The 26,521-nt window shown below is 36.2% G+C and overlaps 2 protein-coding genes across 2 annotated transcripts in view; one reads left to right on the top strand and one right to left on the bottom strand.

The window, feature by feature from the left end:
* Positions 1-4,572: 4,572 nt before the first annotated feature.
* Positions 4,573-12,232, top strand: LOC126974778 (facilitated trehalose transporter Tret1-2 homolog). The gene is made up of 3 exons (XM_050822453.1): positions 4,573-4,819; positions 8,581-8,716; positions 9,260-12,232. Exons 1-3 carry the CDS (start codon positions 4,784-4,786, stop codon positions 10,585-10,587), a joined length of 1,500 nt encoding a protein of 499 aa, XP_050678410.1. The 5' UTR covers positions 4,573-4,783; the 3' UTR covers positions 10,588-12,232.
* A 6,568-nt stretch (positions 12,233-18,800) lies between these two features.
* Positions 18,801-26,521, bottom strand: part of LOC126974771 (lysine-specific demethylase 7 homolog) — a 47,052-nt gene continuing 39,331 nt past the window's right edge. Inside the window, exon 23 of the mRNA XM_050822439.1 lies at positions 18,801-26,032. Coding sequence (XP_050678396.1) covers positions 25,953-26,032 — 80 coding nt within the window. The 3' untranslated portion in view covers positions 18,801-25,952. The remainder of the gene's footprint in view (positions 26,033-26,521) is intronic.

The raw sequence follows: 26,521 nt of genomic DNA, 5'->3' as shown, positions 1-26,521 counted from the left end.
GTGCGTGATAAGCTACGTCTTACACTCAGGATATATACCTTACACTTTTAGTGTGCCTGCGTTGCTGAAAACAGAGGATTTTTCGTCGTGTTTACAGCTGTCACAATCTATCTATCATAACAGTGTGTTATCGGGAGAACACCGCCAGGAACGTAGGTCCTTACGCCTTTTCTTCAACCACGATTGTATTTGATCCGATTTCGATTTGTTACACATGTAGGTATTTTAAAATTTAAACTTGGTATCCACCAATGCGGAGAGGAGAGGAAACGGGAGATAAGCCGCGAAGCTATTAGGTTTTTTTTTATGACAATAAGGGACGAGACGAGCAGGACGTTGATGGTAATTAACACGCCGTGCCCATTACGACGCAGTGCCGCTCAGTATTCTTGAAAAACCCCAAAAATTCAGAAGCAGTAATGTGTAAACATTACTGTGTTTTGGTCTGAAGGAAACACCCAGGCTATGCTCATTAGTAATAGGCATAATTAAACGTTTGAATTATCTAAATTCTAAGCTATTTTTAACCAGCTTCAAAAAGGAGGAGGTTATCAATTCGATCGGTATTTTTTTATGTACACCGATTAATCTGAGATTTATGATCCGATTTACTTACATAAACGTACGTATCTTCTTTGTTTGATGCAAAAAATGCCATTTGGTCCCATAATTTACATAAGTAATAATTAACATAGTTATATAACATATTTTGTAATAATTTGATATAGTTTCGCCCAGTAGTTTTCATGTTATGAACATTTATATGAAAATTTTCGTCTACCTAGATGACATTATTGTTTTCTGTGTACGCTTTTTTTTGGGGATTTCATTCAGGTTGATTATATATTATTATTAACTGACACTAAAATTTAAAAAATAAAAAAAACTACGTTTAAAAAAACCGACTTCAAAAACTAATAAGTATCAAATAACTAAAAATTTAATTTATTACACCTCTTATGCAAACCTTTACCTTTAATATTAATAAAATACTATTATTTGTATGTGCTACATATTGATAGCTTTGAAGTCGGTGCACAACATACATAGTCTCTATTTAATCATTAATGCTTTAAAATTTATCATGTACTATTTTGATATAAAATATATATAATATAATAAACGACTTATGATTAATTATAAAATATCGAAGATCCTCATAGTTTTAACACACTAATTGGTTCGATGGTCAGTTTTGCTATTAAAATTTTAACAGGCGTTATATTATTTTTTTTTGTATGAAAATAAGGGGCGAGACGAACAGGACGTTCAACTGATAGTAATTGATACGCTCTGCCCATTACAATGCAGTGCCGCTCAGGATTCATGAAAAACTGAAAAACTCTGGGCGGCATTACAATTGCGCTCGTCTCCTTGAGACATAAGATGTTAAGTCACAGTTGCCCAGTAATTTCACTAGCTACGGCGCTCTTCAGGCTGAAACACAATAATGCTTATGTGGTGTCCATAATCTAGCCGACATCATGTGCAAAGGAGCCTCCCAATGGTATTTCCACCAAAGCGGAGAGATGTGAGCTGTACTTAAAACGACGGTTTCAGGTGTGAGAGGTGCAGGGAGAAGGCAGCGGGGAAAGAGGCGAACTAGTGCGGGACGCCCGGCCGTCTTCCTACACGTATCTCCGATCCGCTGCGCTGCTAGATCCCTCGACACAGCACAAAATTCTATAATATATGATAAGACATCTCTTCTCCTCCCCTTTTCATCTATTTGCACCGAAGTTAAGCTCCTTTCCTCTCTGGGCCTTCCGTGATACAGAAAAAGCGTTAAGTCCCTTCATATAATAATAATAATAATAATTTTGACACACTTTTTACACAAATTATCTTGCCCCAAGTTAAGCATATATAGCCTGTGTTATGGGTTACAAGACAATGATATATTTAATACAATATACTTACTTAAACATACATAAATACATTTAAACATCCATGACTCGGAAACAAACATCCCTATTCATCATATAAATGCTTTCACCCACCGGGATTCGAACCCGGGACCTCTAGCTTAGTAGGTAGGATCGCTAACCACTCGGCTATACAGGTCGTCTTATAAGCTTTTCTCTCCCTGCAGCATACAGATATGCTTCATTTTTCATTTCTATAATTTTTGTATTATATTTTTATTTAATCTTTTTTATTTATAAAGGGCTCCTCTCCAAATTTCTATCATTTGAGTTTCCATGAGTTTATACCACCAGTTTCCCCACTGGCTGCAACATACTCGGATGGCTTATTACTCGAACCTGAAGCCTGTGAACTCTGGAGTGCCCCAAGGTTGTGCGCTGTCTCCTACACTGTTCGGTATTCCAATCGCGAATGGAGTGAGAATCACACTAAAAATACCTAGAATCTAGGATGACGTACTCGCGTTACACAAAAAAAATATTATGTTGTCTTAGATTAAGGATTAATCTCCGCTGCGTTCCAACTAGATATCGCCCTACGTAAGAACAACTACGTAAGAATATTTTTTTTATTACGGCAACTATTAGATGCTTGTGTGCGTGGCATCTTGACACTCAATGGCATTTTTCAAATTTTGTAACATAAGCTTCGTGTTATTTTACATTGAACTTAATAAAATACAATATACTTTCTGATGATATGTGATCCCAGTGTCTTTCATATTTATTGTAGTATTATTTTTATAAAGTTGTACTACGCAACCCGCCATTTTAGTTTCAATTATTAGCAAAGTTTAGCAGAACATGTAGCACGTTAACGTCACACATTGTTCTAGACTGGCTCGAGGACGTCCACTTGGGCGTAGTATTAGTTGCAAACTTTGCGACTACGCCTGCGATATCTAGTTAGAGCGTACCAATCCTTAATCTAATAATGTTATCGATGCTTTAATGTTTATCAATAAACGTAATACTTTCATGATGTCACTGACAATATTTTAAAAGCATGATAATACATTATACAAAACGCAAGAAACCGTAGTTTTATTCAGTTTGAAAAAATAAATTAAAAAAACTTGCTTTTTAGGGTTTCATAGCCAAAAGCAGAAAAACGGAACCCTTATAGATTCGTCATGTCTGTCTGTCCGTCCGTATGTTACAGCCACTTTTTTCCAAAACTATAAGAACTACTTGAAACTTAGTAAGTAGATGTATTCTGTGAACCGCAATAAGATTTATGCATTTACGCGAAACATTACCATGCAAACTTCCACTAAAAATTGTTTTGAACGAGATCTCTAGTAAGTAGATTTTTTTAATACGTCACAAATCGTTACAACGAGCTACAAGAACTTTTATATTATGTTACTTCCTCCTACGGAACCCTTTATGGGCGAATCCGACTCACACATGGCCGCTTTTATGAGTAGAAGTAAGAAGCTGAATTTAAAAGTGGAAAAACAATATTATGGAGATATTAACTGCGAAATTATTTAATGCCAGCATAATAAGCCATTGGATTTTTCATCACTGTATAACGAGCCTTTCATATTTTTTAGGTTGGCAATCCAGTGATTACCCTCAGGCTATTAAATAATAAGTTTTATTGTACGATATTACATTGTAACCATTTTTTTTTAATGAAAAATAAGAAAATAGAAACCCCCAGAGTTTCATTCGCCCGTTCTTCTCGGGTCTCGGGCATACTTTTTCGAATGGGTGGTAGTTTTTTAATAAGTGTTGCACTCAACTCTTAGTCAGTACGGTTTTAGTCAGGGTCGCTCAGGTGGTGATCTGCTTGCATACGTCACCCATAAATGGGCGTAAGAGGTGGTGTAGAAGAGGAGAGGCGTAGGCAGTGATCGGGTGTGGCATAAAGCGCTTATAGCGAAACTGCCATCCTATGGGCTTCTCAGGAGGTTGTGCAAATGGGTCACTAGCTTTTTGGCCGATCGGAGCATCAAGGTTGTTATCAACGGTGCATGCTCCGACTTAAAAGCCATAAATTTCTTGTCACGCACAGCCACTTTGTGGAATCAATTACCGGCTGCTGTTTTCCCGAACCGAAACGACTAAGGGACATTCAACAAAAGAGCATACTCCTTTAATGGACGGCCACACATCTCTTGACATCTGTTATTGCGGATGTCCATGGGTCTCATCACTCCCCATGAGCCTCTTGTCCGTTTGCCTCCTCTTATATAGAAAAAGAGACATCAAATCCTATTTTGAATTTGAATTTAACCTTTAATTTTCTTTATTTGTCTTACAATCAAATCAGTTTGTTTAAGATACAACTTAGCTTCTTTTAGTTAAAAAATCAATGAGGGCTCCGTCAATAGAATCTGAACTAAATGATTTAAATCTGACTGTCATGTACCTAAGCAGTATAATAGTGTATACTTTATAAAATAGATTAACAGATGGCTGAAGGCCGGCTCCTATTCGAATCTTAGACTAAAATGAATACATACAAACCACTCGTTCGCTAATTGCATGAACACAATTAAAAGTGAAGCCTAACAGCAATGTAATAGAACCTATTGTTCAATGAATAACAATATGACAATTAAAAACTCTTATCTCAATTATTACTTTATTTATTTTGTACGATTCTTTCCCGTGTGTACACAACAGTGTGACTGAAGCAATCGCGATACGTAATAACTATTTTCATTTTGGCTAACTGCCAATCGACATAAGGACATATCTTAAGATATATTGTATACTTCCTATCAATATTGATAAACCTCTTGAAAATGTTGTACAATATATTGTCAATGCAAAACAGTTTTGTGGTTGTCAGAACACACGCGAAATATTCCAGTTAAATGTGATCTTCATGTGAAAAATCTGCAATGGGAAAATCATGGATTACACCGTTCAAAAAACAGGTATTTATATTCAAATTTAAATTTAAATATTTTTATTTAAAATAGGATTTAATGAAATGAAATGATTTATTTGTAAAGATTACTTTAAAATACCACCCATTTGAAATAGTATGCCTGATCTGAGAAGAACGGGCGCTAGGAACTCAGCAAGTTTTTTTTAAATACATGTATATACAAAATTAAAATATTGTTTTTTTAATAATTTTTTCAAGTTTTTATGAGAGTGTCAAAACGAGCTTCCAAGTCAAAATCAAATAAATTTAATTTAAATAGACTTAAAATAAGAACATTTTTTAATCATAAATTACTAAATCTATCAAATGTTTGAAAAAAAAATACTTCGTTAAAAAACTTACTTCAAAAGCTGAAAAGTTTCAAATAACTAAAAATTTTATTTAATACACCTTAACCTTTAATATTAATAAAATACTATTATTTATATATGCTACCTATACATATACATAAAAAAATACCGATCGAATTGATAACCTCCTCCTTTTTGAAGTCGGTTAAAAAATTAGAGCTCGTGAGAATACAAGAAACTCTAAGGACACTCTTATAAATCAAATAGATTATTTTATATTAGCTGTAAATACTAATACAATATAACAAATTAGTTTGTAAGGTGCTGCATTCAATATAATAAGAATCATGTTCAATGTCAAAAAACCTTTTTAAATATGAAATATTTCATATATAATAGTCCTTAAAGGTCGGCAACGCTTCTGTGATTCCTCTGGTGTTGCAAGAGAATGTAGACGGCGGTGATGACCCGCTCGTTTGTCCTCCTTTGCCATAAAAAAGTAACAAAAATTAATGAATATTTATATAAATATAAATTATCTCTTGGATTTATATTATATTTACTTAGAGCTTAATTTACTATTTGTGTAGCAATGCTTCGTGAACATAAATGTAGTAATTACGGAAGCCGGAAGACGTCCACTGCTGGACAAAGGCCTCCCCCAAAAATTTCCACGACGATCGGCCCTGAGGACTTTACTGTCCCAACGGCCATCTGTAGCTCGATAGCTATGTGCCCTGCCCACTGCTACTTCAGTCTCGTAATCATTTGTGCTATGTCGGTAACTTTGGTTCTCGGATCTCCTCATTTCTGATTCGATCTCGCAGGGAAACTTCGTGCATAGCCCTCTCCATTGCCCTCTGAGCGAACATGAGCTTTCTCATAAGGCCCATAGTTAGCGACCACGTCTGCGTACCGTAAGTCATCAGTGGCAACACACACTGGTTGGAAACCTTCCTCTTCAGACACTGTGGTATTTGGGATGAAAAGATTTTACGGAGCTTCCCAAACGCTGCCCATCAAGTTATATTTAATGAGTAGCAATTGGAACTCATTGCCACTCATTAATCTCACACATACATTACATCATACATGACCTCGCGAATGATCGTTTAGAGTCAGCATGAACCATCGCGCACAAATCACAATTGCTCGGAATGGGTATCGATCCAGAAAATGAAAAGCTCAAGTGTTGGGCGTTACGTCCCTACGTAACGTTTCTCGCGTTTTTTTATGATAATAAAAGACGAGACGAGCGGGACGTTCAGCAGATGGTAATAGGTACTCCCTGCTCATTACATTATTGCGCTCGTCACCATGAGATATAAGATGTTAAGTCTCATTTGCCCAGTAATTTCACTAGCTACAGTGCTCTTCAGACCGAAACACAAAAATGCTTACATATTGCGGCTTCACGGCAAAAAAAGGCCATTTTGGTACCCATAATCTTGCTGGCATCCTGCATCCGTTAGGATGTCATCCCCACCATCTGGATCCTCCACAGTCAAGGAGCTTTCTTCCACGTACTGCCAAATTATGGAATGATCTTCGTTACGCGTTTCCACGTCGATAAGACTCAAAAAAAAAGAAAACTTACCACCACGCTGGTGAGAAGAAGGTCACTGTAATTGACATTTACTTTATCACATACTATTATAAATTACAATGTAATATGTATGTAGGCTTAAATATTTTTTATCACAGATAAACTATTATACTTTCAAAACAGATAGTTACTATTGATTTTAAATTTAAGCTTCTTTTAAAAGATCTTCTGCAGTTAGCGGTACTTTCAGCCTTCTTCCAAAATTATCTGACTTCAATCGGACAACCACATTCTTTAAGTTTGTTGATCTGTTACATAAATCCTTTAATCTTTGCTCTTTAAGTAATATCTCTTCTTTGAAATTGTCTATGTCTTTCGTCATTTCATTCAGGCGCAGTTTCCGTACTTGTACATAACTCGGTAATAAAGATAGAATAGAGAGAAAATAGTTAGAATAGAGCAACACGCATTCAAACACGCATAACTAAGAAGTAAGAAATCATTTTTTTATGGAAAAGGAGGGCAAACAGCTTACGGGTCACCTAGAGTTGAGTGATCACAGACCCCCACATACACTTGCAACACCAGAGGAATCACAGGAGCTTTGAGGGGCGTTCAAAAAAGATAAACGCACTTTAGTGAAGATACCCATGTCGTATCATGCCGGAAACACCGGATTGAGGTTCGGGCTGCGTGCTATCCAATCGATGGCACGTTACCATAAGTCAAACCAAAGTCACCATGGACATTTGCGTCCGTATCAATAAACACAAGTTTCGTTTGAACATCCATCAAATCGTTCTCTACATCTATGGCGGAATAGTCTGCAACCATTTGTAATTCACAAACAAGTCCTACACTCACAATGAATTATACGTAGGCTTATTTCTCTTCAGTCCAATTAAATTTTGTACACGAGAGTATGCTCATCAGACATAAAGCCTTTCCATCTCGAATATAATTGTCTTTCCACCTCCTTGAGCTTCGTGATATAACTAGTGAGATAGGTATCCTGGAACTTTTTTTTGTTAAAATTCAAAACTGCTAGTTTTAATATCACCTTGTTCAACAGAGTATTAAGGTATCCCCAACTCGTCATCATTTCCATCAAATGGCTTCAGGTCATCTTCAAATTTTGCCAATAATTAGTTGACATCTTTCCATCGTGCTGACTTAGCTATAAAAATGTAATTAATAATAAATAAACGTTAATGTAATTAGTCGTGTTAAAAATTAACAAGAGTAAATCATTTACTCACCTAAAATTGTACTACACTATTAGTCACATAGAAATGCCTATATTATTATTACCTAACAGAAATTATTTAATCGGTAACGATAATTCAAGTTGTAACTTTTCGTTGGTGGAAAATATTGTATATTTTCCACTTAGTTGCTTAAAAATTGTGGGCAAAAGTCTTTTCACATAATATAAAACTATAAGCCTTTAAATACAATTTTCTTGTAATTTTCATTTGATTTTCTTTCGGTCAAAATAAGTTCCTCTCGTGTAAAAATGAAATTAAACAATAAACATTTGAAAATTTTATAACAAACAAAAAGCAAAAAATGCAACGGAAGCCGCGTTAAATATTTATCACGCAGTCATTAAGGGCAGCAGCAATTTGATTTACGGCCGTTCCCAATATTCAGTCTATCTCTTACTTGAGATAAAAATCTTAAGAGTTAATAAGGTGAGTTACCGTCGATAAGTTTATTGGGACAGAAAAGTCAACGATAGTTACGATTTTTATCTCAAGTAAGAGATAGACTGAATATTGGGAACGGCCGTTAATGACTTATTAGTTTAGTGGGAGTTAGCGGATAAATAGCAGACAATGGAAGGTTTAATAGGTAAATTTTATTAATCGATATTACTTTTTTTCAAATTATATTTTTATTATTTTACAGTGCTTCGTGACTTTGGGCGTGTCACTTAACGTGGGTGCCCATGGTATGACGAATGGATACGCAGCTATCCTGATACCACAACTACGCCTGCCAGATTCCATTATCCCCATTAATGATGGCAGCGCATCATGGATAGGTAAGGAGTTTGTTGCAGTCGCTGCTTTCGAATAGTTTATTCTAATCTAAATAATACAAGGTAATTGGAATGTCATAAGTGACAATTCATTGCGCAACGACTGTCGCCTATAAATAGATCAGCAAATTAAAGGGCTACATACGATATTGAGGGACATGTGCAGCAATGCTGTGAAATAAGAATTTCATAGTGAAAAAGAATCGCCATAATAATACGGCGATTTTTTTAATAGAAAATAAATTCTATTAAAAAAACAGCAGTACAGTTAAATAAAGACTTAGGTATTGATGTGATGTAATATTTTAATTAGTATGGTTTGCAGGTTGTGTAAGTGTTTCTGAAGAAAACTGAAAAACATCTCACTATCGTCTTTTAACGAATTTTTTGTAAACTAGCAACCAAGTGTTACAATAATGCAGATAATTCAATCTCACGACTCAAATCATGTTAGATCATATCACCCCAAGGCTGAATTTAACGTAATATTTGGAAGATAAGATTATCGATAAAAGATTTTAATCTAGGTATTTGTTTTTGTTTCAGCCGCCATCTTAGGGTTTGCTTTAGTAGCAGGTAACTTTATCGTGCCTACTATTATGGCTAAATACGGAAGACGAACTGCCAATATTGTTAGTATTGTTACAATGATTGTTGGCTGGTTTTGTATTGTCACTGCTACCAACATCACAGCCCTTTTGGTTGCTAGATTTTTGCAAGGATCAGCAATGGGTATGACTGCATCTCTTGGTCCAGTATTAATAGGAGAATATACAAGTCCACAAAATCGAGGAGCATTTCTGGCGACAATATCTTTATCAGTCTCAATTGGCGTTCTATTTGTACACACACTAGGATCTTGTTTACATTGGCAAGTTGCTGGATTAGTTTGCGCTTGCTTAATGTTTTTTGATCTACTTATTGTATTATACTCTCCAGAAACACCAAGTTGGTTGTCTGACCAAGGAAGATATGAGGAAAGCGAAAAAGTCTTCAGATGGTTAAGAGGCGATAATGAAGATGAAGAATTGAAAAGAATGATCGAATCAAGTATGATTACTAAAGAGTCGAGAGCAGCAGTTAATATATCTGAATCATTTTCGAAAAGATTAAGAAATAACTTAGTATACTTTACTACGACAATACAAAAGAAAGAGTTTTATAAGCCGATATTTATAATGGTACACATTTATACCTTGAGCCAATGGGGTGGAGCAAATATTTTAGCTGCGTACACAATCGACGTATTCAGTAACGTTATTGGGAATAAATTTGATATCTATTTGATGGTCATAACATTGGGTACACAACGAATCATATCGAACGCGATGGCAGTATATATAATAAAGAAAGTTAAACGAAGGACAATGTTGTTAGCTACAGTCGGCATTAACATAACAGCATGCTTAACTCTTGCAGCTTATACGTATCTAAAAGCACACAATATGCTTCCATTTGACCTTCCAATAATAGGAGTACTTTTGATTCATATTCACATGTTCACAATTGCCACTGGAACTGTGCCACTTCCATTTATAATAGCCGGGGAGGTATTCCCACTAGAGTATAGAAGTTTAGCGGGAAGTATAAGCATTTTCTTCCTTTCCGCAAATTTCTTTATCAATGTGAAAACATTCCCATATTTCTTGCAAACGATAAGCATATACGGCGCATATTTGGTTTACACTGCTATTGTAGGATATTGTTTATTAATTGCGTATTTCTTCTTGCCTGAAACAAAGGACAGAACACTACAAGAGATTGAAGATGAGTTTAGAGGAAGGCCGCTGTCGCCAGAAGAATTGAAATCAACTCAATCGTTGACGGCTAACAGTTACAATCAAGACAGACGATGTAGCGCGCCAGCTATATAAGATTAAGTTGTTGAAATTGTGTATGTGATACATCATGTTATGTTTGGAATACTCCAGAAAATTGCGGTTTTAGTTCGGTAATTCGCTTCTAATCTTTAATACGAATCATGAAGTTCATCAGTTACAAATTATAAACCCCATTCGAGCTTCTAAATTAATCCAACCAAAAGGTATAGTCATATAAATCTAAAAGTAGACTTTTAATAACTTTTAATAATATGTTCTGTGGCTTAGAAGCCACAGAACATATTATTACTGTAACAGATCTCTTTTAACTGTTCTGTGGTCTATACATATACAGATACCTTTTCTGGCTATAAGTTTTGCTACATATGTAATCTTCATTAAACTAATATTAGAAATGAATACTTTTCGCTTTAATTCAATGTTATGACTTATTATCATTAAGAGAGTTTAAATATATACTAAACTAATTCGTAAGTCAGGTATGGAATTAGGATTCCAAATACATTTCAATAGGCATTCCATGATCGTGAATTTTGTATTGGGAGATACGTTTGGCAATATTGATTCGGTTGCACTCTGAATAGCACGAATCCTATTGATGCGAATATTATTTTAAGCGGAATAGAAAGTAATTATTTTATTATATACCCACTTCTGTGCTCATAGCCATTGGAACCGGATAAGAAGTGTTCAAGGCTTTTGAGAAAATTTTTCTTATTTTCGTGGTATAGAATAACTCGACATTCTGTTAACAGATAGTATGGTGACTAAATGAACAGATAAACCCACTTTATATTAGGCATTCAAATCGTGAGCCGCTATAGTCAAGTTTACCAGTGGGAGGCTCCTTTGTACAGGATTCCGGCTAGATTATGGGTACCACAACAGCGCCTTTTTCTGCTCTAATGCAGTGAAATTAAAGGGCAAATGACACTTAACATCTTATGTTACAAAGGTGACGAGCGCAACTGTAGTGCCACTCAGAGTTTTTGGGTTTATTAAGGAATTCTGAGCGGCACTGCATTGTAATGGGCAGGACGTATCAATCACTATAAAATGAAAGTCCTGCTCGTCTCGTCCCTTAATGTCATAAAAAGCGTTGGAAATATGCCTCCGCCAAAATTCATTATACGAATATGATTTGAATTTGAAAATAGTAATGTTAATCTTGAGGCTAACTAAAGGGCGAGTCGCTAGTGTGGCTACAATGAGAACAAAGGCGAAGAAATGTGACCCTAATCAACTGAACATCCCCCCCTTCATTACAGAACACAACATGATACAAGAGATCTGTTCTGGCGATAGGAATAGGGATTCTATCACGACTTTTTCAAATTCCTTTGACAAGATTATAAGTATAACGAACGGCGATAAAACTAAAGAGTAGGATTAGTGTAGAGATTTTGATTTTCTGTATTTATATATGGACAAGGTCATAAAAAGCTCACGAATGATTAAGAAACATGAGTTTATGTGCATAATATGTCTCACCCAAGGCGAACGGGTGTGAAGCATCACCTTTCGGTGGCTTCTAAACCACGTTTTTAAAGATGTTTAAGTCTTTATGTATTACATTTGATTCAAACAGTGATATCTTTAGGAGAATAAAATGTACTACATATGTAGTTTATCTGAAATGTTGTAAATAGTATTATTATAATAAAGGTATGCGTTATAAGTGGTAGTTTAATTACTTCTTATCAAAACATTGTTACAGAAACATAAGGCAGGATAAATTAACAGGTACAAATTAAAATATTTTACTTCCCGTGATATAACTAACGATAAACTTTGTCAAATACCACAAAATATCCCAAGTTAGAATTCAGAGGATGTCGAAATCATGCCTTTATGCCTTATAGAAAACCAATTGGAGAAAAATGAGAAATCTCCTTCTCCGCTAGACTAGTAGAGGGTCTTGTATGCCCTGAGACTGGGCAGAGGGCGTTAAAAGTGCACCGCCATCTTGAGCTTCATGTTTTACTTCACTCTTCAATGTGTGTTTAGGGCACCCGTTTCCGTTTAGCTTGGGGATTTCTAGATTGAAATGGCTGGTCTTCATATATGATCAGGATTACTTTTTTTTATGGAATAGCAGGACAAACGAGCGTACGGGTCACCTGTTGTTAAGCGACCATAGTGGTAACGCAGAAACGGATCACCTCATGGGCTGCGTTCAAGCGGCATTTGATGACGTGCTTGCCCAGATCCCCTCCGCTGAAATCGTAGTCTTGGGTGATTCCAACGGGCACAATGCCGAATGGCTTGGATCACGTACCACAGACTACGCAGGGCGATCTGTGCATAATTTTGCATTGGCGTATGGTCTGTCCCAATTGGTTGAGTCGCCGACGCGGCTCCCGGATGTGGATAGCCACATGCCGTCCTTATTAGATCTTCTGCTGACTACACATCCCGATGGTTACCAGGTCTCTGTCGACGCCCCTCTCGGAACGTCCGACCATTGCCTGGTCAGGAGTGTAGTGCCTATCCGACGCCAACGTCGCAGACCACCAGCGACCCGCCGCGTTTGGCACTACAAGTCAGCAGATTGGGATAGGATGCGTTCCTTTTTTGCATCCTACCCTTGGAGCGGCGTTTGTTTACCTTCGGATGATCCTAGTGCCTGCACCGTTGCAGTAGCCGATGTGATACTGCAGGGCATGGATATTTTTATACCAAGCTCTGTAGTACCGATCGGTGGCAGATCACAGCCCTGGTTCGATGCGTCAGTTAAAGCAGCATCTGACTGCAAAAAACAGGCGTATCGAACTTGGGTTGCGGCGCTGGGCTCAAAGGATCCGAACTGCAAAGTTCTGAAGAGGAAATATAACCGTGCCTCCAGATTTTTTAAGCGGCAAATCGCCCGTGCGAAATCGAAGCACGTCGTCAAAATTGGCGAGCAGCTTTCCAGTTACCCGACCGGAACACGCAAGTTCTGGTCGTTGTCGAAAGCTGCTCTTGGTAACTTCAACCAGCCGTCCATGCCGCCGTTGCACATGAGGAATGACACCCTGGCCCATACGGCAAAAGAGAAAGCCGATCTCCTGTGCACTCTTTTTGCCTCCAACTCGACTCTTGACGACAACGGAAAAACACCGCCGACCATCCCGCGGTGTCAGAGCTACATGCCTGAAGTACAGTTCCGACAGAAAACTGTTAGGCGAGCTCTGTTTTCGTTGGACGTCAGGAAGTCGAGCGGGCCGGATGGCATTTCTCCAACCGTGCTTAGAATGTGTGCCCCTGAGTTGACGCCGGTGCTAACGCGTTTATTCCGGCACTCTTATTCAAAAGGCGTAGTCCCTGATTCATGGAAGTCAGCCCTTGTCCATCCGATCCCAAAAAAAGGAGACAGTTCGGATCCGGCAAACTACAGGCCTATTGCTATTACCTCCCTACTCTCCAAAATCATGGAGAGCATAATTAACCGCCAGCTCTTGGTATACCTTGAGGGTCACCAGTTGATCAACGACCGGCAGTACGGCTTTCGCCATGGTCGGTCGACTGGCGATCTTCTGGTATACCTAACACATAGATGGGCGGCGGCTATTGAAAGCAAGCGGGAAGGCCTGGCAGTTGGTCTGGATATAGCGAAGGCCTTTGATCGTGTATGGCACAAGGCGCTCCTCGCAAAACTTCCATCATTTGGGCTTCCCGAGAGCTTATGCAAGTGGACCTCCAGCTTTCTCACTGGGCGCAGCATACAGGTCGTTATCGACGGTTATTGCTCGAATCCCAAGCCCTTGAACGCTGGAGTGCCCCAAGGCTGTGTGCTATCTCCCACGCTGTTTCTTCTGCATATCAATGATATGTTAAACACCGCCAACATGCATTGCTATGCAGACGACAGCACTGGTGATGCCGTATACACGGGCCATGCAGGTCTCTCTCGGGAAAACGTCGACCAGTGCCGGGAGAAACTTGTGTCTTCTATCGAGTCCTCTCTCGAGAAGGTCGCGGAATGGGGTAAGTTGAACCTTGTCCAATTTAACCCCCAGAAGACTCAAGTTTGCGCGTTTACCACTAAAAAAACCCCATTTGCCGTATCACCGCTCTTCGAGAACACTTCCCTTAAAGCCTCGCCTAGTATCGGAATACTGGGTCTCGAAATCTCGAGCAATTGCCAATTCCGTGGCCATCTGGAGGGCAAAGCCAAACTGGTTTCAAAGAAACTGGGCGTCATAAATAGAGCACGGCAATACTTCAAGCCCGCCTACATTCTAGCGCTCTACAAAGCGCAGGTCCGGCCTCACATGGAGTATTGCTGTCATCTCTGGTCTGGCGCACCCCAGTATCAGCTCGATCCATTTGACCGCGTGCAACGCAGAGCAGCTCGAATTGTCGGGGACCCAGTACTCTGTGAACGGCTGGAACACTTGGCGTTGCGTAGAGACGTCGCTTCATTGTGTGTCTTCTACCGCATTTATCACGGGGAGTGTTCCGAAGAGCTGTTCAACCTGATTCCTGCCGCCGAATTTCACCTTCGCACGACACGCCACAAGTTACGATATCATCCCCACCATCTGGATGTGTGGCAGGAATCAGGTTAAGTGTTACGACTTTTAAAAGAATTGTAAAAAACCGTTTGTGTGTAGTTTGAATCTTATTTGAATTTGAATTCAAAAAGTATTTTATTTTATTTTCTACTGTACTATATTGACAGCAAGGGATGAGACGAGCAGGCTGTTTGAGTGATGGTTATTGATACGCCCTGCTCATTACAATGCAGTGCCCGTCAGGATTCCCGAAAAACCCAAAAACTCTGAGCGGCACTACAATTACGCTCGTCACCTTGAGACAAAATAAGATGTGAAGTCTCATTTGCCCAGTAATTTCACTAGCTACTAGGCGCCTTTGTGGTACCCATAATCTAGCCAGCATCCTGTGCAAAGGAGCCTCCCACTGGTATCCATTAATGGTATAGTAGGTTTTGATGCATATTTTTTGTTTGATGGTCAACTGAAATTTGTTCTTGAATAGCTACAAGTATTGTGTTGTAAAAGCTCCATACCTCGCCCCACAAACGAGTCAGTAACTATACATAGCTGTAGCCTTTTATTTAAAAATGTAAATAAGGGACGAGACGAGCAGAACGTTCAGCTGATGATAATTTTTACGTCCAACCCATTACAATACAGTGCCGGTCAGGATTCTTGAAAAACCCAAAAATTCTGAGCGGCACTACAAATGCGCTCGTCACCTTGAGAAATGTATGGTCTTATACCATACATTTCTTGTATTCCAGAGCAAATCAGTTTTTTTTTAAGTATGAGACATTTATCTTCACAATATAGAATATACATTGTGAGGCCAGAGTTAGAATTTTTCTGGTGTTTTCAATTAGTGTGGTTATTATTATTTTTTTAATTTATGGCCTTTCTTATCTTCTAAGTCTTGCATCACCAACAATAAACAGTCACATAAACTATATTATTCCTCTGGTAGCTTCGTATTTCATCAGTCGGATTAGTTATCAGCGGAATATATCTAACAGAGCAATAATTTTATCTGACTCTTTCAGCCTCAAATAAGGCTTTATTTTATATACTTAATATAATAAAAATCTATGTATCTGTCTTAATAATTCTGCGAAATTTCGCCAGCAATTCTATAAGTAATCGCAGTTTCCATTTTATAAAATTGTATGAACGCTTTTAACGCTACCAGTCTAAAATCGTCCTACATCTAAAAGAATTCTAAAGGAATGAATTTTGAGAAAATAAATACCTTTAGGGATTTCGTCGGAAATTAATCTATTTGGATCCCGGCGGTTTCTTTGAAGGTTAGTGTCACAAACATTATTGAATAAATCACTATTGAATTTCACAAATACACAAAGTTCATAGATATAAAGACATGCAAGTGGTAATAGTCCAAGTTTTCCAAACAGAGGTCAGCAAGACTCATCAGATGGAACGTTGCAAATAGCTCTCACACATTTTTTTGCGATATAAAAACTCTAGAAATATATGTACAATTACCCCACAAGAGCAGTCTGTAACGTAAAACAGATTCAACGTAAGCGTGATAAGCTAATAATGTTGTTTGTAAACATACAACTTTTTTATTTGCCGAAGAGCGTAAACAAATATGTTAATCTTGCTGCAAACGTCAGAAATATGTGATTCCCATCTAATGGTGTCATCCAGGAGCAATCCCAAAAACTTAGTTTGATTTGCTGTGTTAACAGTGGTGGTATTATAATTAACATTTATAACTGGGACTTCGCATTTAGTTGCGTTAAATTGAACATAATTCGTCTTTGTCAGATTTATCTTAAGGTTACTATGTCCAATCCATTGACTAATTGAATTCATCGTCATGTTTATGTCAGCTTCATGATCACGTACAGAGGCATTTTTGTCAGAAGCCACAATAATGGAAATATCGTCCGCAAAAAGGACACATTTGTATTTTGTTACGTTTATAATGTCATTAACTTAAATTAAAAATAGAAACGGGCCAAGAACACTTCCCTGAGGGACCCCGTATTTAGTTAATTTAGGGTCCGATGCATATGACTTTATCTCGTTATATTCGTCAAGTTTCGTGATGACAACATATTGAGGTCTGTTTGAAAGGTGTGAAGTTAACCATTCAAGGGTGTTCGTTCGTCTTATACCATGATCTTCAAGTTTTTTAAATAGTATAGGATGAGATACTCTGTCGAAAGCCTTTGAAAGGTCACAAAATAGCCCAGTAGTCCAGTTTTTGTTGTTGAGAAAAGAGAAGTCGACAACTCAAGCAATGAAAACATTGCTTGAATTGTCGACTTCTCTTTCTGTAATCCATACTGATCAGTATTAATTACTTAGATTAAATTTGAGGCAAAATTCCATCAATCTTTTGTGAATGAATCTTTCTAAAACCCTTTGAGAAGTTTGAGATTAATGTTATTAGACGATAATTGCTAATATCAAACTTATTACCTTTCTTAAATATAAGCTATATCACCGATAGTTTAAGTAAATCTGGGAATATACCACTGGCGAAAGATAAGTTAATTAAAAACGTAAGAACAGTTAATAGACTTCCACAACATGCAGTATGGGAATTCTGGGTCTCGAAATCTAGAGTGATTGCCAATTCCGCGGCCATCTGGAGAGCAAAGCCAATAAAATTGGATTCGAAGAAACTGGGAGTCATAAATATAGCACGGCAATACTTCAAGCCGGCCCACATTGTAGCGCTGTACAAAGCGTAGGACCGGCCTCATATGGAGTATTGCTGTCATCTCTGGTCTTCCGCACCCCAGTATCAGCTCGATTCATTTGACCACTTCCAACGCCAAGTTACTCGAATTGTCGGGGACAGTGCTCTGTGAACGGCTGGATCACTTGGCGCTGCGTAGAGACATCGCTTCATTGTGTGTCCTCTACCGCATTTATCACGGGGAGTTTCGAAGAGCCACCGAATTCCCCCTGCGCACGACACGCCACAAGTTAGGATGTCATCACCACCATCTGGATGTGTGGCGGTCCTCCACAGTGCGGTTTTCAAGGAGCTTCCTTCCATGTACTACAATGGCATGGGTACCTTCAAAAAAAGCGCGTACACCTTGTTTAAAGGCGCTCCGCTCCTGTGATTCCTCTGGTGTTGCAAGAGAATTAGGGCGGCGGTGATCACATGACACCAGGTGACCCGTACGCTCGTTTGTCCTTTTCCATAAAAAAAAAAAAAAAAAAACAATAAAACGCGTACACCTTCTTAAAAGGCCAATATCCCCTTGTGCATCTTCTGGTTTTACAAGAGTGTGGATGGTGGTAATCACTTAAGATCAGGCGAAATGTATACTAGTTTATCGTCCTCTTCCATAAAAACCAGAGAGGCACACGAACAGCGGAGTCTTACTACTGGATCCCCGTGGGTTAACAGATACGAAACCCATCTAAGTATATTTTTGAGTGAAACATATTCGTTACCAGTAGGAGCTCCTTAGCACAGAATGCCGGCTAGATTATGGGTACCACAAAGGCGCCTATTATCTGCTGTAGCTAGTGAAATTACTGGGCAAACGAGACTTAACATCTAATGTCTCAAGCTGACGAGAGCAGTTGTAGTGACGCTCAGAATTTTTGGGTTTTTCAAGAATCCTGAATGGCACTGCATTGTAATGGGCAGGGCGTATCAATACCACCAGCTGAACGTCCTGCTAGTCTCGTCCCTCATTGGCATTATAAAAAAAAACCAAACAAGGGAATCTACAAACTGGGTTAATATGAATAAATATTAATAAAACAACCAAACACGTCTAGAAAATTCATCTTTTCCATCACATCAACATTTACATACATCTATTATAGATAGATCAATACATTTTATACTCTATGCTCTCATGACACTTAATATTATATTATAATCTGTGGTTTAGCTTACATAGATAGACACCTTACACTTAGCAGGGTATTATTACAATAATACGGATTAAGAATTACAAATCTTACAGTTTGGTTCTATTGCAAAAATATAATTTACACCACTAAAAATATATTTATCGATTTGACAAATAAATAGCGGCCATTTTTATGGATACTCTGCTGCGATAAATTTTAAGTGCAAACATTATCTATGACAATATGGCGGAATGTCAACTTGCCATTTGTAAAATAACAGTCCTTAACTGAGAATGACACCGAACAAAAGCTGTAAATTTTATCCTTTCCCCTTATCACTTAGGATTGTGCCAGTAAATTAATATTACAATTGATAAAAGTTTGTTATATTAATTAGTGTTCAAATTATAGATACTTGTTATATCTATATCTGTCACAAATACAACGGGGTGTAGAGAAATAAGCGACAATATCAAGAAAGTGAGTATTCAAGTGTCTGTTAAAACTTAAAACGCATTAAATTTGGATGACGCTACGCAGTAGCGAGTATTTTTGCGGGAGCCCCAGAGATAATCACAATTTTCTTCTTTCTTCAATTAATTTCGGTTTTTAATTTTACGCCCATTTTGGTATTATTTGAACTGATATTTTAAACTTTAATAACAATAAACACATTAATTTGATTTTTTATTATAGTCGGCGCATTTCACTCCTTCATCAGCTAACTTCATTTCATACCGTTTTGCTACACTAGCGCCATTCTCAAGGCATTCATATTTATTTTAGATATATTATCATAGAAAGTTTATTGAATTAGGCGTTACTTTGCGGAAATCCATAATTATACAAATTTAAAATTTAAGTTTTCTTTAGTGTTAATTCCGCCAATATTTGTTTTTAAAACAATTCGACACGTGTTTCGCCTCTACACGAGGCATCCTCAGGACGTGTTGTCTCGCCAAAATCTTGCACGAGACTGTCTCGTTTTATTAACACTTAAGAAAACTTAAACCATTTGTATAGATATATTATCATGTCAAAGTAAATAATAAGCACAAAAGCAAATGTAAATTAAATCCTAGCATTACGTTATAAGATTCAACATGGCTAGCTTCTATGGTCACGCAGAGAATAAAAAAAGACACTTCTCCTTAAGTCCATACTTTACATCTACCCTCAGTTTCAATACACCCCATTTTATAGGTACAGTATAAGCATTTTAAAAGTCATCATATAGCGCTAAATTCACTAGCTCATACAGATTCTTTCGTGTGTCATAGCCATAACTCAAATTATAAATATATATTATAAGTTTTAACTGGACAACAATCACACAGCCAACATATATTAAACAGTTATAATATTTAAATACAATGCAACAATAGGGCGCATGCATAATAGTAATATAAGAGTGAGTGAAAAAAGTATAGTGAACTTAATTCCATTGGAATTATGGTTCTAACAGGCAAGAAATCAATTTTAGAAAGTGCCTAAAACCTGGGTATATCAAATATTTGATAAGCGGTGCCAGAGTGAATTTTGTCGTAAAATTACACTCTACACTTGTTTGTACGCTGTTATGAACAATAACGTCGTAGTAAATGGCACGTATTTTTAAATACTTTGAGTTATTTTTGCACGTTTAATATAAAAATGCATATTCCCTACTGTTTATTCAATTTATCCTCACCCAATTATTGGATGAATAACTTGTGGGCTATGTGACTGCCACCTTTAATAAGATATATAATATAATCAATATTATATTGATACAATTGATAATGTCAATATCTCATTCAAGATGTAATGTCAGGATAAGAATCGAATATCATAGGTTATAAAAAATATAAAACCACAACTAAACATACTAAATCATCTATAATACTATATTATATTATACGCACCTCGAACTAATATTTGTAAGTTACACATAATTAGCGCAAATCACTTAGTAAAAAGATTACCTAAACTAGTTAAATATAAACTGATTTGTGATGATAATGTAACACCCTGTATAAAAACTAACAATAATTTACACGATACAAAGCTTGTTTTCAGTTATATTATATAAATGATGAAATTAATAAGTCGTTGCCTGAAATGTAGGTATAATATATAATAATACGTATTTTTATTTTATTTTATTAATTATTTTGTGGTGTAAAAATCAAACAGTATTTCAAATCAAAACCATGAGAGTTGCTGCATCTGGGTATTTACACAACACAATTATCGTAGAATTTAGTCGTATAATATACAGTGCACATACCACTATACCTCTATTAGCGAGAAGCGGTGTGATTGGTTAATTTTGATCGCGTCACGGACGCCACGCCCATATACCACGCAAAAATGTATTAACGCGGATTTTACTTTCAATGGTTTCTATTTTCGGTCTACTCTCTTGAAATGTGTTTATTATAATAATGTCAAAACCAAAGGGAGGTTGTTAGCATAGTCCATGAGCCGCAAGGTCGAGCATCAAAAGAAATTTATATATTTAAATTAAGAAGGTTCTGTAGTTTATTTTCAATACTGTTAAAATGCTAACCAATATTTTTGTAGGTATTTTAATTATGTCACTTATGAAATTTAATTTATTTTGTAAATTTGGTTCATGTTATACAATCTTAATAGCTGTTTTTATGAAATATAAGTGCTATTCAACACATTCCGACTTTTTTTGGATATTTATTTATTTTGTAAATTTGGTTCATGTTATACAATCTTAATAGCTGTTTTTATGAAATATAAGTGCTATTCAACACATTCCGACTTTTTTTGGATATTTATTTAGTATGATGATTCATCCATTTCGATAACTAGAATAAAAGACGTATTGGAAAACAAACCTTGTACCGTTTGTAACAAAACAAAGAAATCTAACTTATAATTGAAGTACTTAAATACTAAATAAACGGAAAAATAATTTGTAACAAAACAGCGGTTTGTACGTCAGAGCAATATAACAACTCTCTGAAGATTACGAATTTTACAATGATGATGCATTGAATGTTTTCATTTAATGTAAGTAATTCTTTACATTTTAATTTATCTATGGTAGTGGAGGACAATCCGAACAAATTCCTCACTAGCAATGTGCTTGATGACAGATTTTCGAAACATAGCGGTTTTAGTATTAGAGCATAAGAATGGTGTTGCAGGTAAGATGGCCGATTGCCGTATTTTATACATTTATTTTAAGGAATATCTTATTAAATCTTAATGATTATATCAAAAAGAGCTATTTTTAGAAATACCTTCAATACAGTCATCATCCCCCGTGAGTGTGAACTATAAGCTTACATTGATCACCCAAAACATTTTTTTTTAATATATAATAAGCCATTTTGAAACGTTTTTTTTATAATTTGTCTAACTGAATTGCAAGACATACATCCGCAAACACTAAGTAATTTTATTTAATATAATTATTGATTGATTGAAGTCAATATTTGCCAATAAAAGTTTAATCAACCTAATTTTCTGGTTATAAGCATTTTATGATTGCAGTGCTTATAAAACTTAGTCTAAATGTACGAACTATATATTCAATAGATTTTTACTACAAATAATAATATTATATCTCGACATACTTAATAGGTGGATAAGTTTACGGCTAATAAAATATTATAGATCCGCGATAGTTTAATTTGTATAGAATTTTAGGATAGTGGTCAAATTTATACATTTCTACTGGAGCTACGCGTATTCTACCAATAGGATGGCCTCGATTCCGCACTAAAAAATAAGGAGATAATAAAGGTGGATATTTCTTTAGGTTATATTTCTTTTATATACTTATATATCATAAACGCTCCATGATGCGTTCGTACATCGCACATAAAAAAGACCACCATAAAAAAAAGACTGTCAAAAGTAATTTCTTATCTTGAAAATGTTATAATTGCTAAATAATAACATCGATCTCAATAATATAATTTCATTCAAATTTCGAACATCTCTGAAATACAAAGTAATTTGAATTGACCCTATTCTAATATCAGTTCTTCCTATCGTACTTCGAAATGAAATGTCAATTTGCAAACAAATTTGACAAAAGTTGCACTAAGTAAGATATCTAACGATATCATAGTTGGGGCCGACTCTAGTTTGTCTCTGAATTAAAAAAACTATGACAGCTGCCAGAAAACTTCATCACCGCCATTAAATTTTATGGTGGTCATAATATGCATCATGGAGAATTATGATATGTGGATAAAGTAGTATATGTGACTGTACATTATTAAAACACTCGTTTTCAATGCCCTTCATTATGTACAGTCATAGATACTATTATGTAAACTATTCAAATAATGTTATCCTATTGGTTGTACATTTTTTTGGTTCATCATTATGCAGCCAAGGCGTCCATCAATTATGCAAGATGTTCTAGGGGGGAGGGGATCTAAATCATTCCAAATCTCACTTAGTGAGGAGAGGGGGGGCCTTGGCAAATATCACTTAATTATTTTTTTCTAACAGAAAACGGTGTAACATTTGCACGAGATCTCCATAGACTGAATTAAAATAAAGAATTTCCTAATTCTTGTTTAATACACTTTATTAATTTATGATTGTGACTTTAAATTATGGAAATTAGTAGAAGTTATAGAACAAGTAGTGTTTTTGTTTTACTCAATAATCCAACACGTTTACAGCCAAACAATATAATTTGAAGAATTTCGCGTGAGATTAGGGGAGGGGTGAGGGAGTTGGGGAAAATCTTACGATCTCTCACCAAGAGGGTTGAAAAATTCTCAAAAATGCCTCACGCAATTAATGGACGCCCCCTAGACAGCCAATGTCATAAATCATAGCAGAGCCAGGGACAGACGCGAAATAACTTAAACTTTGTTATAAAGACGCTCCTCGTGGGCCAGTAAATATTGCAAACACTATACCCAGCGAGCAATGAGTATTTGAAATTTGTTTTAACGTAGCTACCTATCTGAGCTCCGTAATCTAATACTTTGTTTTAGCATGTTTATTTAGACCATTTATACGTCTGGATGGACTGTGACAGTTGTGTAAACGTCGAAGATAATTGAGGTTGACAGTTAGCCTCCATTTTGAGCAATGCACGCATACTAACTCAAAGTGATATACAAATCTCGAGTGTAAGACGTAGCTTGTCACGCACACTAAACTAATAAACCTGGCCTGTTTTATATCGGTTGTCTAGCAGCAAGAGGATCTATCTAGACGTATAATTATCTAAGCATGTATAATAAATAAGTGTCGATGATCGTTTTAGCCCACTGTTTTTTTTTATATAATAATAATGTATTAATTTTTCAACATTATCAATAATTTTAAAGAAAAGTCGTAAATTAAAGAAAACAATTATAACAAAATAATTACATGTCATATTCTTTACACATATTACATTCTAATGTTCTTAAATTTTGATACGATATATATATTTCTCTGTTGGTTTGAATCAATTCATTTTTAGCCTTAACAAAACAATAAAGATTTATTTCAATTTAAATAACAAATCAAGTCCAACGTCAAAGGGTGATGAGAGTATTATACAATTATCCTTCTAATCCGAATTACCTAAGTGCTCGAAAAATATACAGTATTCAGATCTCTTAATAATCATAATGTGACTTAACTAATACGAATATAAAAAAAAACATATAAAACGAGGCTCCAAACATTACAGCCCAAAAACACAACACATCTAATCTAAATATGAAAGAATTTAAGTTTTAATGTCACGTGATTTGTAGGAGCGTTATAACTCCGGAAAAGTCACATAAAAACATTGATGTACTTTAAACAACTAGTCTCCCAATCGACTATTTAAAGGTCGTCATAAATGTCCGGGTGGCGTTGGTACGGATAACATTAAACCATTGACTCAAATTAACACCTTATTTTATGGCAGTAATGTTCAAAGTCCATTGTATACGCTCATAAAAAGCTCACTGATAGTGGTGCTGAATGAGACGGACGTCTCTTTCGCACATTTAATTGGCGATGTATTTTGTTTTAGCAATTGAAATATAATTATTTAGCAAAATGACTGAAAACGTATAATAATAAAATAATTTTTTAATTAAGACAGTTTTGCTTCTGACAAATTTTTGAGTGTGATTGCAAGTATAGTTGTCTATTGTACGTCAATGCATAAAAAGGAAATGTTTTGACCAGTCTGAAAACTATGAAAATAATTAAATAAATTTAATTCAATTGCCGCTGAGAGGAGACAAGGAATAAAATTCTGAAGTCATAGTAAACAGTCGAACCAATCTACACCTTCCGGCCGCCGCACGGTACTTCTCGCTGACCGCAAATCAGCTGTTCACCGACCGCGGGGTTAAACTCGCCGCATCATCGCATTTACTAGCGATAATAGTATGAGATTCGACTAATATATAGGTTCCTATGTAGTGTGAAGGAACAGTTCCCAGACAAGAGACGATTGATGCTTCATCTGCGCACCATCAGCAACCCTTGTGATAGTCCAGATTAGTGCACTTTGCTCCTATCATCAATCCTCTTGTTCACGCCTTAACTCATCCCGCAATTTACAGTCCTTTATAAATTCTTCAATCAGCTGGGAATCATTGAACCAGATCAACCAGTGTAAAAAATGTAGGTTTTTAGAAACTAAGAGTATTTCCAGACCAGTCAAAACATGCAAAGCATACAACATACAAAAGTGAGAATAGAAAAAGCTTTTTACATTAAAACTACCTAATGTTAGAAATGATATACAACGACCTTTTGTTATTTTTTATAAGTAGATGATAATTATGTTTGATTTTATTATATATTTTGAAGACTTTTTGTCATAATTTCAAAATTATGATCACTATCGCAACATATTTTTTTTTTGGTATAAAATCAAAGAACGAGTTTTTTTATTCACACTTTGTATCCTCGACATTGATACATGATTGGTCGGTATAACATTTTCTGACATAATTGTAGTATTCGCGCAAAAAAAATGCACAACACCTATTGGTCCGTGTACGTACAGCTACATACGAACTAGACGCAACAATCACTGAAATATACAAAACATTACACATCTATTACGCTACGTACATATTAATAAATCATCTTGTGTATCTTTAGTATTTTACCGAGACGCTGCTTCGCCGTCTTCATACCTTTTTTCAGTCTTAAATCTGGAAAAATAAAAAAAAACAATTAAACCTCAGTAAACTTTTTATGTTATCTGTGTAATGTTCCTCGTTTGCTCACGAGTGAAACAAGTAAACTTTACTATGTAGCACTACACCCGGACACGTCCACACGCAACCAATAGTTGATTAGAACTCCGCTAGAAGGCCTCCCGCTGTACTGTGCATTCCTCATATAGTACTCAACGTCACACGGTTAATGTCACTATCAATGTCAGACAGTGACAATGATAGTTAGCACATAATCTGTTAAGACTAGATGTCAGTACACTACAATATGATTATGTTAATGTGCGTTTTCTTTCATAGACTTTGAACATTCCTGCCACGAAATAAGGTGTTAATTTGAATAAATGTCTCAATGTTTTACGGGTCATTTAAATCATTGTGTGTGTGTAAATGTACGGGTCAATAGCCATACAATCTGTATAAGTTTTGACGACCATTTACTAGGCGATTGGGTTGATTTGATTG

Source organism: Leptidea sinapis, chromosome 33 (genome assembly GCF_905404315.1).
Source record: "Leptidea sinapis chromosome 33, ilLepSina1.1, whole genome shotgun sequence".
Taxonomy (NCBI): Eukaryota; Metazoa; Arthropoda; class Insecta; order Lepidoptera; family Pieridae; genus Leptidea; species Leptidea sinapis.
This window is presented reverse-complemented; position numbering and strand designations above follow the sequence as displayed.